Source organism: Molossus molossus, unplaced genomic scaffold (genome assembly GCF_014108415.1).
Source record: "Molossus molossus isolate mMolMol1 unplaced genomic scaffold, mMolMol1.p scaffold_m16_p_10, whole genome shotgun sequence".
Classification (NCBI taxonomy): Eukaryota; Metazoa; Chordata; class Mammalia; order Chiroptera; family Molossidae; genus Molossus; species Molossus molossus.
Genome location: NW_023425345.1, coordinates 20,635,155 through 20,652,165, shown reverse-complemented (window position 1 = coordinate 20,652,165; position 17,011 = coordinate 20,635,155). Strand labels below are relative to the sequence as shown.

The 17,011-nt window shown below is 49.9% G+C and overlaps 1 protein-coding gene across 1 annotated transcript in view; it reads right to left on the bottom strand.

Annotated features, from left to right (window-relative positions):
• Nucleotides 1-11,684, bottom strand: part of CD9 (CD9 molecule) — a 33,778-nt gene extending 22,094 nt beyond the window's left edge. Inside the window, exon 1 of the mRNA XM_036252956.1 lies at nucleotides 11,499-11,684. Within this exon, the coding sequence (XP_036108849.1) occupies nucleotides 11,499-11,564 (66 nt within the window). The 5' untranslated portion in view covers nucleotides 11,565-11,684. The remainder of the gene's footprint in view (nucleotides 1-11,498) is intronic.
• Between the last annotated feature and the right edge of the window lie 5,327 nt (nucleotides 11,685-17,011).

The following is a 17,011-nucleotide window of genomic DNA, read 5'->3' as shown; positions in this document are numbered from 1 at the left end:
TGTGTGTGTCCCGCGTGATAGGTGATTTACGAATATTGTCTCATTTAATGCCGTCACTCTTATTTTACGGCTGAAACAGGCTCTGAGAGGTTCAGCAATGATTCACTGCAAGGGCCCCACTTAGCAGGAGGCAGAGCTCAGTGACCGTGTGGGCAGCTCAGAGCTGCTCCTTCCTAGTACTGCGCTGCCCTGTGAAGGGGAAGAATCGGGGTTCCCGAGAACTTCTCTTGAGAAAAGAGAAGGTAGTCTGGACATGTTGAATTTGGCAAAACGCTGACCTAAACTTTAATCTGCCTGCGGCAGCTAGGTGATTCAGATTCAGGGCATCAACCCCAGCTAAGGGCAAGGCCAAGAGGCAGGGAGGGCAGAGGCCACTAACTTCTCTGTTGGGTTTCTCTCTCTCCTTCTGTTGAGCTCAGGAGGACTGTGGTGGTCTCAAGCCCACAGTCTTTGATCTCAGGGACAAGGGACCCTGTAGGGCCAGCTCTCCCTCCTTCTCTTTTCTTCCATGGTGTCCACACAGAAGCAATGTTGACTTTGGCTCTGCCCCTCTCTGGGGCCTGCTTCAAGGTGTCAAGAAAGTTCTAGATAAGAGGGATCCATCCCCTTTTGGGAAGCACAAGTGAACTGAAGGAAAGGTGCTGAGGCCACTTTTCTTGGTTTGGAAGCAGAATAGATTTCTTCTTTCAATTCCTGTTAAATTCCCAGACTCCGAAGAGGAGCTTCTACCTACGGGGCAGCCTCATGGGGCCATTCCAGCAAAGTGCTAAGCTGGTACCTCTCCTCACCCACCTTTCCCAGGCCGGGGAAATCTCTGAAATGGGTATTTTGTAGACAGACAGAAAGACAAGTGCTCTACTTCATCTTCTGAAAGGGATGACGCCTCGCAGTAAAGTTTCAGCTTTGAGCAATCCCGTATGACGCAGCCTTACAAAACTGAAGCCACAAGCTACAGATGAGTGTGAACGTTTAGGGCAACCTCAGTCTCTGAAGAATTCTGAGAGGTATTGTAATAGTAACTCCATAGCAGCTGCAGAAGCCGACATCTGAGCTCTCGCGATGAGCCAGGCATCACAATAACAGCTTTACATTAAATATCCCATTGCTCCTCCTGATGGTCCCAAGACTGTGGTTGTATTATCACCTTATTGTGCAAAAGAAGAAAGTGAGGCTTAAGGAGTCACCGATTGGCTGCCAGGAATCTTCATTTCTAATAAGTCAACTCCTTCTGCCCCCAACAATCGCGCGTGCGTGCGTGTGTGTTACCACATGTTGCTCTTTTACGATGGCAGGTGGGCAATAATAAAAAATCCAACCATCCCAGAAAAGCCAGAACCAGATCCTTGGGGAAGCCAACTTTTGCCTCTTGTGGCCAGATTAGTGCCCTGCATACTGAGAAGATTACGGCACCTACCCTACCACCTAGATAATTCAACATTCAAACACAAAAATTAAAATTATAAAATTAATATATACAAGTTCAAAAAAGTAGTTACTTGCTCCACAATTCCTTGGGCTTGCCTGCATTGCTGGTGTCCTAAGCGCATCCTCAGCCTGCCCTGACCCTGCAGCCTCCCTTTCTGGGGATTCTAGTGTACTTGAGGATCCCTGGGGGAGGGGTGACAGTGGCTCAATACCTACAGCCTGTGGGTGCCATCCTCTCCCTATGCCTGGCTCTTCGGGGCAATTGTGTTAGAATGTTTAAGCCTGGGCTCAGGCTAGTACAGGGATAATGGGCACATTACCTGTAGGAGCAAGTGAGAGATTCCCCAGGAAGAAGAGGAATATTGGAACAAGTTCTACTGTAAGGCTATGACAACCCCTTTGGAACCTAAGAGTGCTGGTGCTGCTGCCTGAAACCCTTCGAGGTAGTTCTGATCATCCCAGTTTGAGATGAAGAAATGGGCTTAGAGAGGTAAAGTAACTTGCCCAGGGTAACAGAGCTGGTCTGGAGCTATATAGCTGGTGGAAGGGAGGTAGCGTGGTCTCCTCTCGGGTGTGACGGAGGATGAAGGGCCTTGGAAACTTTCTCTTAGCATACTTCAATGGAGATTAGGGAGCGACCTGGCTTGAGTAAGTCCATGTGTTGAGAAATCCTCCATTCCAAGGACAAAGTCAGCCTCATTTGAAAACCAGAGCCCTTATCCTGCCTACGAGAGGAGAAACATTTCAGCTACTATGATGTGCTGGTGTTAAGCAGCTTGGGGCTGAGGGTTGGGAGGGAAGGCCTGTGCCCAAGGTAACCTCTCTCTAAACAAGAAATCTCGTTTCAAGTTTCCACTGCCTGCTTGCCAGACGTGTAGTGTACACTAGCCAGCCCATGAATCCATTTTCTGCTGAAAGCAGGCATTCTGATCTTAACCAAAATTATCTGATGTGGGGATTGTTTGGGAGATGTTTTGCTTTAAATTCCAGAACACCACTCATTTGTTCTCCGTTTCATACGCCTCACTAAGATGTCTGGCAATCACACACACACACATATACACACACACTCACACACACCACACTCTTGCCTATGTACCTTAGCCATGTGGACCAGCTACCTCTCATTTCATCAGTGGAATCGGTCACCACTTGCTTGCATAGCCCTGAGTAGTGGAAGATGCTCTTTCTTTTACACATTCCAAGCAATGCCACATGGCGCAGGAATTGGCAGTGTTGGCAAATGACCCTCTTCCCCCATCATAGGACATTCTGAGTACCAAGCCAGCAAGGGGACAAGAGCCAAGGTTCCCAAACTGCTGTGTCTAACCTATTACCTGCCCCCCATCCCTTTGCCATGACAGCTACCTTCACTTAGGTCTCTTAATTATTAGGTAGCAAGCACCCCAATATTTGCTATGTCCTACATCCTGCTCAAAGCATTTCTCTTGTATTGCTGAATTTCTACAACAGACCCACCAGGTAGGTAATATTAACGTCCACTTTTTAGATGAGAAAACTCGAGCACAGAAGTTAAGTAGCTTCTGAGATCACATGGCAAACAAATGGCTGAGTTAGAACTCGAACCCCAAATAGTCTGAGTGCAAAGCCCAAATTTCCAATCATTTAGCTAACCTGCTTGTCTTTTTGAGCCTTTTTGTGAATTTCAGAGCCAGATTTTTTTCACTTCTGTCCTTTCTCCCTCACAGCCACATCTGATCCCACATCAAAAATGCCACCTTCTACCCTCAAAGGCCCCAAGACAGCCCACCTGCAAGAGCAGAGGGCCCCTTCTCACCGACAGGCCACGTGGCCTGCAGGTGCCATCTGAGCCTGGCCCCTCTCTGAGGGAGCCACAGGTGGACAGAATCAAGAGAGGGAGTCTGCATGTTCTCTTGCTGGCCTCTGGCCCGAGAGTTTGGCCATGCCCTTGCTGTCAGAAAGTCAGCATGGATACAAACACTGGTCTGGGAAAGAATTCTCCGGAGTAACTTGGCACATTTTCTTCTCATCCCAGCATCACTACTAGTGCAGGCCGGGCAAGTGCAGATGCTGTTGCAGCTGCCCACTGGCCATCCTGTCTATCAAGTGGCCACTGTCCCTGTATCCCCTATCGGAATGACTCCACAGTGACCCCAGAGCCTCTGCCCTTTCCACACAGCACCATCCTGCTGGCAAAGGGAATGAGATGGCACTTACAACATGACATGAATGCCAGCTTCCCATAAGACTTATCTCTAAGTCATTAGAGATAATTTAATTTCTACTTGAAATGAGTTTTCTGGTCTGTGGGAGACCAGAGGTTATGTGGTCTTAGAGAGTCAAGGCCATAATTTGATTGGAGGGGCAAAGTAGAGCATGGGTAGATTTCCCCAGGCTTGTAAAAAGGAAGCTTTAAAAAGTTTGAGTGCAGCCCTGGCCAATTTGGCTCAGTGGTTGAGCGTCGGCCTGCAGACCAGAGAGTCCCAGGTTCAGTTACCGCCAGGGGCACGTACCACAAAAAAAAAAAAAAAAAAAGGTTTGAGTGTAAGGTGGAAGCCCCAAGCCCCACATCAAAGAAGGAAGTCGTTCACACCCCACACTGGGGTGAGCAGGAGGAAGACACTCAGGGGAAGGGCTCCTGTCTCTGCAGCGTGCTCAACCACTGAGCTGCTGAGGGGGCTTGCCACCAATCAGAGGGGGCGCCAACGTGAGGTGCACGTGAAAACTGGCCCATTGCGATTGCTCACCTAGAAGGGAAGAGGTGGTTTTGATTTGAACCTGTAGATAAGTATGTCTCGGTCCATTTGGGCTGCTATAACAAAGTACCATAGACTAAGGTGGCTTACAAACAACAATAATTTATTTATTTTTCATAGTTCTCGAGGCTGGGTAGTTCAAGATCAAGGTGCCAGGAGATTTGGTGTCTGGTGAGGAACTGCTTCCTGGTTCAGAGAGGGCAGTGTTCTTGCTACAATCACACGTTGTAGAAGGGAAGAGGACACTGTAGGGCCTCTTCTTTTAAGGGTGCTAATCCTATTCACGAGGGATCCATCCTCATGGCCTAATCACTCCCTAAAGGCCTCACTTCCAAAACCATTGCATTGGACTGTAGGATTTAACATATGCATTTTGAGGATACACATTCAGTCTATAGAAAGTATCTTTTAAAAACATCAAACTTCTATTGACTTGAAAAGCAATGAGTTCACAACTAAGTATGATTTTCCTGATCTTTTCATTTAAAGCTTTAATAAATCAGTTCTATCACTTTTCATGCTACTGATTCAATCAACATAGGTTTAAAGATGAATTAACACTACAATGCTACAGGAATTTGTTTAGAATTCAATATAACTGTCTGATTTACTTTATCATATTTGAAAAAAGTTTTAATTGATTTTTTAGAGAGAGAGGGAGGGAGAGATGGAAACATCGATGTTAGAGAAACATCGATCCCACTGGGGATCGAGCCCAAAGCCCAGGCATGTGCTCTGACTGGGAATCAAACGGGAACCTCTCAGTCCATGGGATGACGCTCAGTCCACTGAGTCACACTGGCCGAGCACTTTCTCATACTTTTAACCCTCAGTTAAGCATTTTCTGCTGTGATCCACATGTTGTATTTCTGCACTTGGACACTGACGTGCAGCTCAGACTGGAGGACAAACAAGGGGCTTGGTAGAAGACACGGGCCATTGGCCTGCCTGGGCCGGAGGTGTTCACTGGAACCTTGATGTACGCTGGGTAAGCTTTGCAGGGTTACTCTGCTAATAGTGCCAGCAAGAGCCACTGTTTCTGTCCCCTGCACAATGCTTGGCAAGAGGATTGAACAAGAACCCTAAAAACCCAGATTTCTGATTTTTCTCCAAGCCAACAGTCCTCAAATCTCTCTGGAATCAAATAAATCTGGCCCCCCTCCAAGTCATGGCTTCATTCTCCCTTGCTACTTAACAACACCAGGCTGCCTGTCATCTCTTCAGGAGTCCAAGTCCCTAAACAATCTCCTGGAGACACTTCTCCCTTCCAAAGTCCTCAGGGGCAAGGCCAGGGAAGTTCGGTGGAGGCGTCTCGTCTCCATTTAGTGGGAAGGAGGAGGAGGGAAAGAGAACTCCACTCTTCTGAAACAAAGACAAATCACCCACACTGTGGGACACCCTAACCCAAGAAGCAAAACTTGGCCAGAAGCTCATAAAATTGGATTTTTCATGTGGACTAGAAATGCAAACACTTGTTAAATTAATCGAGAGGCACAGCCCCTCCTTGGGCAATGATTAAGCCGAGAGTCAGAGCGAGGATGGGCGGGGAAGCCAGCTCTCCAGTCTGGGCTTGATCTCCACGGGAACTCAGAACTCTGATGCCTTTCTCAAAGTCCTCCCTCTAATTCCCAGGGAGCACCGAGGCAGTCCACGCCTCATGGCAGAACATGGGATTCAAGACAGAGCAGGGGTGGTCTGGAAACCAACAGAGAAAACCCAGTACAGGGTGTTCATAATCTGAGGTCCATGAGCCCCCAGAAAAAAAGCAAAAGAAGGACATAACATGTTTCTGGAGGCAGGTCTCACTGATAGCATGAAATTCCCTAAAAAAAGGTTTAAGATCCACCAGTCTAGGATGACAGCATACACACAGTGCTTAAAAATCCAGAACTAAGTATTTTTTGGGGGGAAGGAGAGAAATTACCGGATGGGTGTAATTATTGTAAAATTATCTCATCTGGAGACAGGATGCTGCTTTCCACAGCTGCATGCCATCACTTGATGGAAAATGAAAATGTCCCTGGACCAGCATTACTTTTTCCACGGAATGAAATCAGGAAAGTGATCTGCAGTCAGACTTCAAAACCATAAATTTAAAAAGTGTATTGTGAAGATTAGCCCCTTTGGTCTCCAGAGTTCCCTTAGTTGCAAAGGACAGCTCTGGGTAGTTGAGAACTGGGTTCCAATACTCTCCTACCCAGGTTTTCAAACCCCCGAACAATAAAGCCATCGCTCTTCTGTAAGAGGTAAAGGCCGTTTCCGCAGGGCTTTGGTGGAAAAGACCTGTGGCAGGTCCACATAAAGTCCCGTGGACCCCAACCCGGGCGGAGAAGGAACACAGAACATAAATAAGCAACTCCCTAAAACTGCTCCACTCTCCTCTCCCAACTCAACACAGGTGGATCTAGAACACAGAGCCACCAGGGAGACAACAGGACCACAGAAGCCACGGGAACTGTGACCTCAGGCCCCTTACCCTCACAGCTGGGCACACCCGAGAAAGACTGTCAAGGTTTGTGTTCTGTAGAAAAAAGGTTTTGTTAAGTCCAAGGTGTTATTAAGTTCCAGACTGTGCAACCAATGGCAAAAGCCACACCTCCTTGGGAAATGGCACGGAATAGGAAAACAAAGAGAGACATCAAACCCGGGACACACGGCCCTGTGTATGACAGGGAAGACTCCCATCCCCGCAAAGAGGGCGTGCGCAGGCTGATGTGTGAGGTCTGTGGCTACGGAAGTCAGCAGAGGAGGTGCTCTGGCCTGACAGCCCTGGACAGGCCTGCTCTCAAAGTAGTTCCAAATCCAGGTCTTAATAGTGCCGCTTCCTTTGAGTACAAAAGAGTAAGGGCTGGAACGGTGCCCACGGGCCACTTTGAAAAGAAAGGGGTAGAGGAATCCTCCCCACCAACCCCCCGAAAATCAGGAGTCAGATTCTTTGTTGTTCGCAACCATTGTGAAAAGTGGGGGAAAGCCATCCAGATCCTGGGCAGGGGAGCAGTCTGATTTTCCTTAGCGGATGCGGACACCTGGCCTCACCTCTCCCCAAGGCTGCCGGCCTCAGTGCAAACACAGCCGGCTTTCCCAGAGCTCCGCTGTCCGGGTGCCAAAACCAGGAGGCCATTTTACTCAAAGCCCCAGCTGCTCGCTCAGCCCAACAGTCACTGGGAGGCAACAGTTATCAGAGAAGCAGCACGTTGGGTGGGAGGGGCTTTGCCACCCCCCCACTGGTACACCCCCTGCCCAGACCCCAATCTCCACCCCTGCAGTCTCATTCTCGGAAGTGGGACTGCCCCCCACCCTTGGAAACGCACAGCCACACACGAAATGGAGTCGGTGTCCAGCCCAGAGCTGGAAGAATGCGTGCGGACGGGCAGCGTGCTCCTGGCCAACCTGTGGTCTGCCCTTCCACTCGTTTCAGGATGGTGCTCCCACCCTGCTTTGACCTGAGGAGCAACAACCGGAAGTTGACTCCGCATCCAGTGCTAAGTGCATCACTCACATTCTCTCCTTTCACTCCTCCCTCATGGGGCAGGCACCAGCTCCATCTGGTGATTGGCAAAGCCAATCCAGAGCTGGTGCTCGGACCGCTAGCCTGTACTACCACAATGGCTGAGAGCGATGAGAACAGAGAGACCCCACTCAGGGGGAGCAGAGGGAACTGTGAGTTAACAGGAAAGAGACGTAAGAACCAGGCCCCAGAGGTAAAGGTCCCCAGCTCTGAGGACAAGCCTCAGTACTCACTGTACATCTCATTTCCTGACTCCACTTTGGGTTGTGTGGGAAAGTCCTATTGCTTTAGGCAGTGCAGAAGGGGCTGGTTTTCCAGACTGAGCTTGAAGGGACCCTTTGAAACCATTTGCTCCAACCCATTGTTTTACAGATGAGGAAACTGAGGTCTGGAGCAAAAAAATGACCTGCCCAAGACTTCTAAGTGTATTAGGGACACGGCTGGACTAACACCCAGTCTCTAGATTCCTATCTGGGTCTCTGCCCATGCTTTTAAGACACCTCCATTAGGTCCAAGGAACACTATTTCTTGGGAAAGAGAAGTCCCCTGCTATTTCCATCAGTGAGGGAGAGTAAGGGGTGAAAGGCAGTGAGCGAAGGGGCAGAGGGAGGTGGGGGGTAGGAACTGAGCCCTCTCAATTCAGGATTTGGGAGGAGGTGGGGGGAACAGACCAGGAAGAGAGGTTCCTGACCGGGCCCTAGCCTTGGTTCCCCCTTATAGCTTGAGAGTTCACCACTCTGACTACAGTAAAATGTTTTCCTTCTCAACATTTTTCTGGGGCGTGGAGACAGGGAGGTCTGAAGGAAATGGAGAAACAATGGAAATAGAGCTGGGAAGTTAGGGTTCCGGAAACATTAGAAGAACAGACTGATTGCTGGTTTGGCTGTGGGCATCAGAGGCCCTGCTTGGGGGATGGCAGGCGCTGAGGGTCCCACAGGGATGAAAGCAGGGGCCAGGGAAGAGGCACCCCCCACACCTCCCCAGCCTGGATCATCCCACTGCCACTGAGGCGGGCTTCCTCTCTGGATCCCTGCTAGACCACCCTCCTCTGCACAGGAGGTGTCGGTGGCCCCTGGCCTCAAAACTCCTGCTTTCCAAGGCCCACATCAGGTTCCTAATTCCAAGTTTATAAATTCCTCATCTCAAGAGAGAAAGGGAAGTACTGACCATAATAATCCAAGCAGTTCCCTTAGATCCACAGCTTCCCGTAAAAGATGTTTGAAAGCTTCCTCCCACCCTTCTTCCATCCCTACTCAGCTGGGTATGAAAGGTTGGGATGGAAAGTGCACTGGACTTGAAGCCAGCCAGACCTGCTTTCAAACTGCTTTCTGATGCTGTCCTGTCACATGACTCTGGATAAGTCCCTTAACTTCTCTGGGTACTAGTTTCCTGTTCATCAGTAAAATGGGGCTAATGCTTCCTCCTCTGGCTGTATCATGACGGCTTAAATTTGCAGACTATAAAATGCTTCACAAGTGAATCGTAGTATTATTCCATCATCTCCTAGCAGGGGTGGGGAACATCAATACTAGCTAACATGACACACCTCACCAAATTAGCCTGACCAAATATAGCAGGCTAATTTTTAAGTTGATAATTTTGTATAAACCACAAATGATATAAATATCCAAATGGCCCTTGGCAGAAAAAAGATTCCCACCCCTGTAGGGGATGAGGGTTTCATCTCTGTAGGGACCTTGATACTACTGAACAACAATTAATTCAGAAAAATGCAGCAAACTGCTTACCACCCCACCCCACCCCAGCCCAGTACCAGGTCCCGCTTGTTGGTTTTGCGATGGAGGCAGGACAGGACTAGAGTAAGGGACCCATGGGTTGTAGCAATGGTGCTGTCTCTGTGGTCCCAGGCAAATCATCCCCTCTTTGGTTCTCTGCTTTCTCACTGTGAATAGAGGGCTAGACTGAATAATATCTAAAGTCATTCCTAGTTCTAAACCCAAACATTACCAGAGTGAGTCATTTTTGTTTCCGAGGACATAGCTGACCAGCAGCATCTAGCCCAGGCAGGGGCAGCTCTGAGTATGGATGGGGTGGCAGGCTGGAGCAGGAAGAGGCTAAGCAGATGCCAGAGTGGCCCCGGGACCCTCCCACCAGGTTCCTGCATGTGCGAATGGGAGTGTGGAGGCACACCGGTGGTCACTGGTTCCACTCAGCCCCACACCCTGATGCAGCCCAGGCAGGTGGCTGAGGACTAACTGGCAGACTGGTAGGGGAGAGATTGTGCTAGGGAGGGGAGAGGAAAACTCTCTAAAGGACAAGGGCGGGGTGGGGCAGGGCCTGCCCAACTTCTGACATTCTTTTCTGGTGCCAGGAGTTGGTGAGAGGAGGGAACCAAGCCTGGCAGCTAGCAGGCTGGCTGCTGGGAACACTAAGAAGGGGAGGTGCCACCACAGGAGGGTATCCTTAAAGCTGACCAGGGGTTGGGCAGGGGTACACCTATGTGCCATCCACACTAGTGCATGTGTTGGGTATGGTGACTCTTGCAAGGACAGTTCAGTCTCTTACCTAGTCAGCTCCAGAAAGAGGATTAAATCCCAGGAGATTTGCCCCAGGTTCATGGGCACCATGGGGACCCAGTGACCAGCTTCAGGGGAATAAGTACATTTTTTGTTTTGTTTTGTTACAAGCCTCTAGTGGCATGCCCCTGTATTTACAGACACCTCTCTTGAGAGTGGCACAGGGGCTGCCTTTCCAAACTCCCTCCCGACAGCAGAGGAGCAAATACTGTCCATCTGTGTGCAGAGGATGTGGCCCTCATACTTAGTCCTTGCTTCATTCAGTCTCTGGGTGGTCCCTCAATCCCCCAAGGGGAAGTGTGGAGCGAACACTCCCCCTTTCTGCTGTCTCCCTCAGACTTCCCATTGCAGAGAGGCACAGTTAGGTCAGCAGCAGGAGTCCTGGGGCTGCTGGCCTGGTGTCCCCTCCAGGTGAAGATGCTCAGAGCCTGGGGCCAACACCTGGTCTCTTCCGGGAATGGAGAAACACAGACTCATTCCACCAAAGCGCCCACGGGCATCTGCCCATCCTCTCCCCAACTCTCCCAGAATTCTCCCCAGTTCAGATACTTATCGCCCTTGAAAAAAAATCAAGACAAGCTAGTCTTTCAGGTAGTTTTGAGGGAGCTCGGCCTTTCTCTCGCCGCTCAGAACCAAAGTTTGAGAGAATGGAGTCGGGGGTGGTGGTGGGGGGGCAAAGGTTCCTCTTTGAGGTTGGAGAGGGGTAGTCCCCAACTCCAACTTTGGGAGGGGTCCCGGCCACCGAGGCCGGAGCGCCCCTTCTCCTGTGTAAAAGTGCCAACAGCTCTCGGCGGAGCCTCCCTGCGCCACCTTAGAGCGTCCGCATCCTCCCCTCCCCTCCTCGCGACTCTGCCACCGTGAGACCCCACCCCGGTCGCAAACTGTACTGCCGGCCAAGGTCTTCCTTGGCCAGGGTCTTGAGTTTCCAAGAAAGGGGCTTTCCGTTTTCCCAACCGCCCCTCGCATCACACCCCCTGCGCTTCGAGGGGCAGACACACACCCCACCCCACACCCACCGCGAAGGAGAGGCCCGGGGCAGTCTCCACGCCCCAGCTCACGGGCCCCCCGCGTCCCCTTGCCTGCTCGGCTTCGGTGAGCCCCCTCCGGCCGTGCCCTACCCGCCCGTCTCCGGACCCAGCCGAGCCGCCAGCTGGTGGCCGCAGCGCCCTTTCTCCTCTGCCCGTCTACCGGGCGGGCAGTGCCAGTTACCGACACACTCGACCACGGATAGGGTCCCCGGGGCGGACAGGTGGCCCCGGAGAGGAGCGCGCGGCTGTCTCGCTCACTCACCCAGAAGACGAAGTTGAAGCCGAAGAGCAGGTATTTGATGCATTTGGTGCCTCCTTTGACCGGCATGGTGAGAGCTGGACTGGCCTGGGCTGCACTGGTGTGGGACGGGGGCGCGCGGCCGGGACGGGCAGGACCGGGTTAGGACCGAGGTGCTGGCGGCTGCGGGCTGGCCTCGGGGCTGCACTTTTAAATAAAAGTACCACTCCTTCCAGTGCGCGGCCGGCGGGTGCGCATGTGCCGTGGACCCGCCCGGCCCCTGCCCGGGCCCCACCTGCTCCGCCCCCGCCCTGCGCACCGCCCCCGCCCTGCGGCCGGTCCCGCCCAGGTCCGCGGGATTCCGGCCCCAGCAGCGCCCCGGTCCTGGCCTTTCCACTTCCCCGCAGGGTTTCGGCTCAGCCCGCTTCCCACCAAATAAGCCGTCCCCTTCGTCCTCCACCCTCTCTTGCCTCCCAACCACCTTTCCAGACCGCCACTCCCTGCCGCTTTTATCTGAGAGTTATTCGGAAGCCTCACCTCTCGGGTTCTCGCCTTGTAGATTCTGCACTTCCCGCCCGAGCCCTCTGCTCTGGGAGACCTTCCCCAGGCCGGGTCGCCGGGGTAGAGGCCCCCGACCAAGGCCAGCTGCCCGCACAGTTTCGGCCTCGGTTTGAAGGGAAGCTGCCAGGCTCTATTTCTCCATGGGGCGACTGCTTGCGAACCTTCCCTGACAGCGCCCTGGCATTTGGCACCGCTTGTGGAGTAGGAGGAATTAGAAGCTTGTAATTCAGGTGGGCAGATAGGTCGGCGGTGTATGGAAATAATTCTCAAATGCCCAATGCCCATCACCGAAGAGTAATACGGCAGAGGATCGGGCAGTCCGGGGGCGCTTCCTAGACTTGCGGACTAGATGCCCCGAGATGGAAGGAGAGTTTGTAGCTGGGTTTCTGTTCTTGCCTCTACTCCGCTTCACCCTCGCTCTTGCTCTTAGGACTTTGCCCAGTGCTACCTCTTTAATGCTCCGGATGCCGAGTTCTGAGTATGTTTCTCCTCTGCTCAAAAGCTTTCTGGTGCCCCACATTCAAGGACCTAAGTCGAAGTTCCTCATCTTGCATCTGTAAGGAACACTCTGCCCTACCTGGCACCCCACACCTGTGCCCAGCTCTGTGTGCTCCTTCAAGGGGCCGTCCCTCCTCTCTTCACTTGTAGAAATTCTAGGGCTCCTTAAACATTTCTTTCTGGTTTCTCACCAAAGAGAGGAGATTCCTCCTTCTTTTGAAGTCCCAAAACCCCTTTGTATATTTTTTTCAAAGTGAAGTTTCCTTGAGTGTTCTTTTTCTCGTTACAAAAGCAAAACCTACTCATTACAGAAACATCAGAAAATACCAACGAGCAAAAATTTTACCCACTGGAAACAGCCAGTGTTAGCACTTCATAGCTCTTATCTAGCTGTTGATTTTCATTGCTAGATTAGTCTCATTGATTAATTCATTCAAAACACATTTCACTGTCTACTTAAGAGGGCCTATTATTAGGAGCAGAAAAGAGCTGATTATGTTTTTGTCTTTTAGGAACTTTGAGTCCACTTGCCCAGGGTTTCAGGCAGCCTGATAAGGGGATCAGAGTGCTGTGTGTGTGATGGTGGAGGTGGGGGCTAAGGGAGCTAAAAGGTGAGGCCTCTGAACCAGACTTGGAAACAGCTTTGCAGAACCATACGGAAAGTTGTTGCAGACCCAGAGAATCTTGGGTAAAGCTTGGGGCTAGGGCTGTCTGGGGTCTGGGCAAAGTTCACAGTGTGGGGAGGTGAGAGTGGGGACCTAGCAAGGGTAGGGTGCAGAGGAATCTCCTGGTCCCGGACTTTGCATTTTGAGATGAGGGGCCACTAAAGGGTTTAAGGGGCTGTGTGATTTACTTCAATCCCTACCTGTACCTTAGGTAGTTGGGTGGAGGAGGGCAGGAGGGGCAGGCAGTTCTCCCTTTGATGTCTAGGCCTTGGCTCAGAGTTTGGTGAATTAGACGGAAAGTTGAGGTGTTGTACCAGGGGACCTGTAATCTGGTGGTGCGGGGAAAACAGCAGGAGATGAAAGGGGAGCTGAGGACTGAGTGGAGATCAGTTAGGAGGCTGTTGAATGGCTCAGGCGAGAAACAAAGAGAAATGAACTAAAGTGGGGCGTGACCAGAGAGAGTATGGCAAAACCAGAAGCAGGGACAAGGGACATCAGAGTTGCAGATTATGGAGAACTTTGTTCATTTGTGCTTATTCTAACATTTCTTGAGCTAGGTTTCACATACTGTACAGTATGCCCAGATCAAATGACCTCTACCCTACATGTATAAGGTAGATGAGCACAAGCCCATGAAATGTTTGTTTGGGGGTGATGTTGCCTAGGAACAGGAAGAGGCACAGATTGTGTCCCCAACTCTGCATGAGTCAGGAAAGAGGCTTCCAGTGCAGGAAACACTGCAGCAACTGACTTTGGAGGGCAAGTCAGCAGATAAGCCCAGGAGGGAATTCAAGGTAGAGGGAACTTGTGCAAAGGCACAGAGATGTAACCACTGGAAGCTGGCTGTGCCGAGAAACTACCAACAGTGGGTGAGACTGGGAACAAAGGAGAAGGAGGAAGGAGCAGAGAAATGGGGTTCCCTTAAAGGCTGCCTCATGCCAAGAACAGCCAAGCAGAGGAATTTTGGTAATGCTTCACCCAATCCAGTGTTCACCGAGGGTGGCTGGGGCATGGAAGTATGTGAGGCACGTGGGTGGCAGAAAAGCAAACAATGTTCCATTGTACTAGACAGTCAGAGTTCACCAATCTTGGAAGAACAGGTCTAGGTCTAAGGAAAGAAAATATTTTATCTTTTTATATTCAACCCCTCCCCCCCATTAAAAGCACAGTTGGGAGGAATTTAGTAAATATTTAAGCTTATAATAGAAACTACTTCTCAGGGTAATTGTGATTTATTGAATAAGGTAATCCACAGCAGGGCTTAATACAGTGCCTGCCCCAGAAATGCTCAAGGAATGTTGGCTGTTGTTACTATTGCTACTATGATTTACATTAAAGAAACAGCTGGGCGGGGGCTGTAGTTAAATGCCACATTACGTACAACCAAAGGGGTCCTCAGAGGAGATCCGAGCTGTGTTCTTGGTGGGACCTTTTAGTTTATTTTGGATAAGTCACTGGCTCTCTCTGGGCCTCAGTCTCCTTACCTGTGCCACGAGCATTTTGGATTAGATGTTCTCTCCATAGTGCAATAAACCTGAGGGCTAAGGTATGTTTGTCAAAGGCTGTTTAGTTCCACAGGCAACTCGGAAAAGGAGAGATGGGAAAAATATGGGTTGCTTTAGCTGGAAGGGGAAAATCTGTGTAAGCCCCTGAGTCAGAGATCACATGGAGACAGGAGGCCTTCCAGGCTTTGTGGTGCTGGAGTGGGAAAACTTTCCCTGTCTTTCCTCAGGGCATCCTGTTTCTGGGAAAAAACCCTGGTTTAGGATGAGGGTCCACTCGGCTCTTGTGCTCCTCCTGGTGGTAATATTTGAACATACAGGGGCCTTATAATTCCTTATCCCTCTTTTCCCTGGGATTGCTCATCCCTGTGGTTGTCGGAGGCAACAGGCAGGACCCACACTCTCCCAGGCCACTGAGGCCCTCCCAGTCACCATAGCAGTGACTTTTGGAGGCTGTTTTCTCCTTGATGCTGCTGTAGCATTTGACCCTGCTGACCATCCTTTCTTTCCAGACACTTCTTCCTCAGTGTCTCTGGTACACTCCCTGGAGTACAACTGCACTTGATTCCTTTCTTTAAAATTTTTTAAATTGATTTTAGAGAGGGGAGGAGAGAGAGAGAGAGAGAGAGAGAGAGAGAGAGAGAGAGAGAGAGGAAAGGAGAGAGAGAGAGAGAGAGAGAGAGAGAAAGAAATATCAGTTTGTTGTTCCACTTATTTATGCATTCATTGGTTGATTCTTGTATGTGCCCTGCAGCCATCTGCAGATCGCTTTGTAGCTTATGCCTGGTGGCCCTGGATAGAGCACAGGCAGTGACTGACCTTGCCCCAGAGCCAGCACACCCAGTGGACAGCTTCAGACCACATCGAAGCACCACCACCCAACCACCTCCACAAGTGACACACTCAGTGAGTGGACTCAGTGGATACCAGAGCTTTGCTGAAGTAAGTCTTGCTCTGAGTGGTGGGCCATTACACAGCCAATTTTCCAAGATAGTCAGTGGTCACTGGGCACAGCCAGTCCTTGCAGCTGATCAGCCTGAGTAAATCCTTCCCATTGAGGTGCCAATAGCAATTAAGATTCAATTACAACAGAAGGGCATATAGTTCAAACTAGGGGTGCACCTTGAGGGTCCAGCTGGGTGATTAGGGAGGCTGTGACACTGGATCCTATAGGACACCTATAACAATAGGCCACCCTAGGAAGCCTAGGAGATATAGGAACTCTACCTAATACATAGAAACACACACAGGGAAGCAGCCAAAACAAGGAGACAAAGAAACATGTCTTAAATGAAAGGAAAGAACAAAACTCCAGGAAAAGAACTAAACAAAATGGAGATAAGCAATCTAACAGGTGCAGTGTTCAAAACACTGGTTATAAGGATGCTCAATGAACTTAGTGAGGGCCTCAAGAGCATAAAAAAGGACCAGTCAGAAATGAAGGATGCACAGTTAGGAGGCACTAACTGAAATAAAGAATAATTTACACAGATTCAATAGTTGAGTAGGTAAAGCCAAGCAGCAAACCATCGATTTGGAGCATAAGGAAGCAAAATCACCCAATCAGAACAGCAAAATGAAAAAAGAATCCAAAGAAAATGAGGACAGTGTAAAGAGCCTTTGGGACAACTTCAAGCATACCATCATTTGCATCATGGAGGTGCCAGAAAAAGAAGAGAGAGAGCAAAAAATTGGAAACCTACTTGAAAAAGGACAGAAGACTTCCCTAACTTGGTGGAGGAAACAGACATACAAGTCCAGGAAGCACAGAGAGTCCCCAAACAAGATGAATCCAAAGATGCCCACACCAAGACACATCATAATTAAAATGCAAAAGTTTAAAGACAAAGAAGGGATCTTAAAAGCAGCAAGAGAAAAGCAGTTGGTCACCTACAAGGGAGCTTCTATAGGACCGTCAGCTGATTTCTCAAAAGAAACTTTGCAGACCACAATAGACTGGCAAGAAATATTCAAAGTGATGAAAAACAAGGACCTACAACCAAGATTACTCTATCCTGCAAAGCTATCATTTAGAATTGATGGACATATGAAGAGCTTCCCAGACAAGAAAAAGCTAAAGGACTTAATCACCACCAAACCAATATTATATGAAATGCTGAAGGGTCAACTTGAAGAAGATAAAAAATATGAACAATTGGCAATAAATACAAGTCTATCAACAGTTGAATCTATCAAAAAAATAAAAAACGAACAAGTAGGACAGGAACAGACTTATAGATACAGATAACTTTTAGTTGGTTGCCAGATAGGAGGTAGTTGGGGGGGATTGGCGAAAAGGTGAAGGGATTAA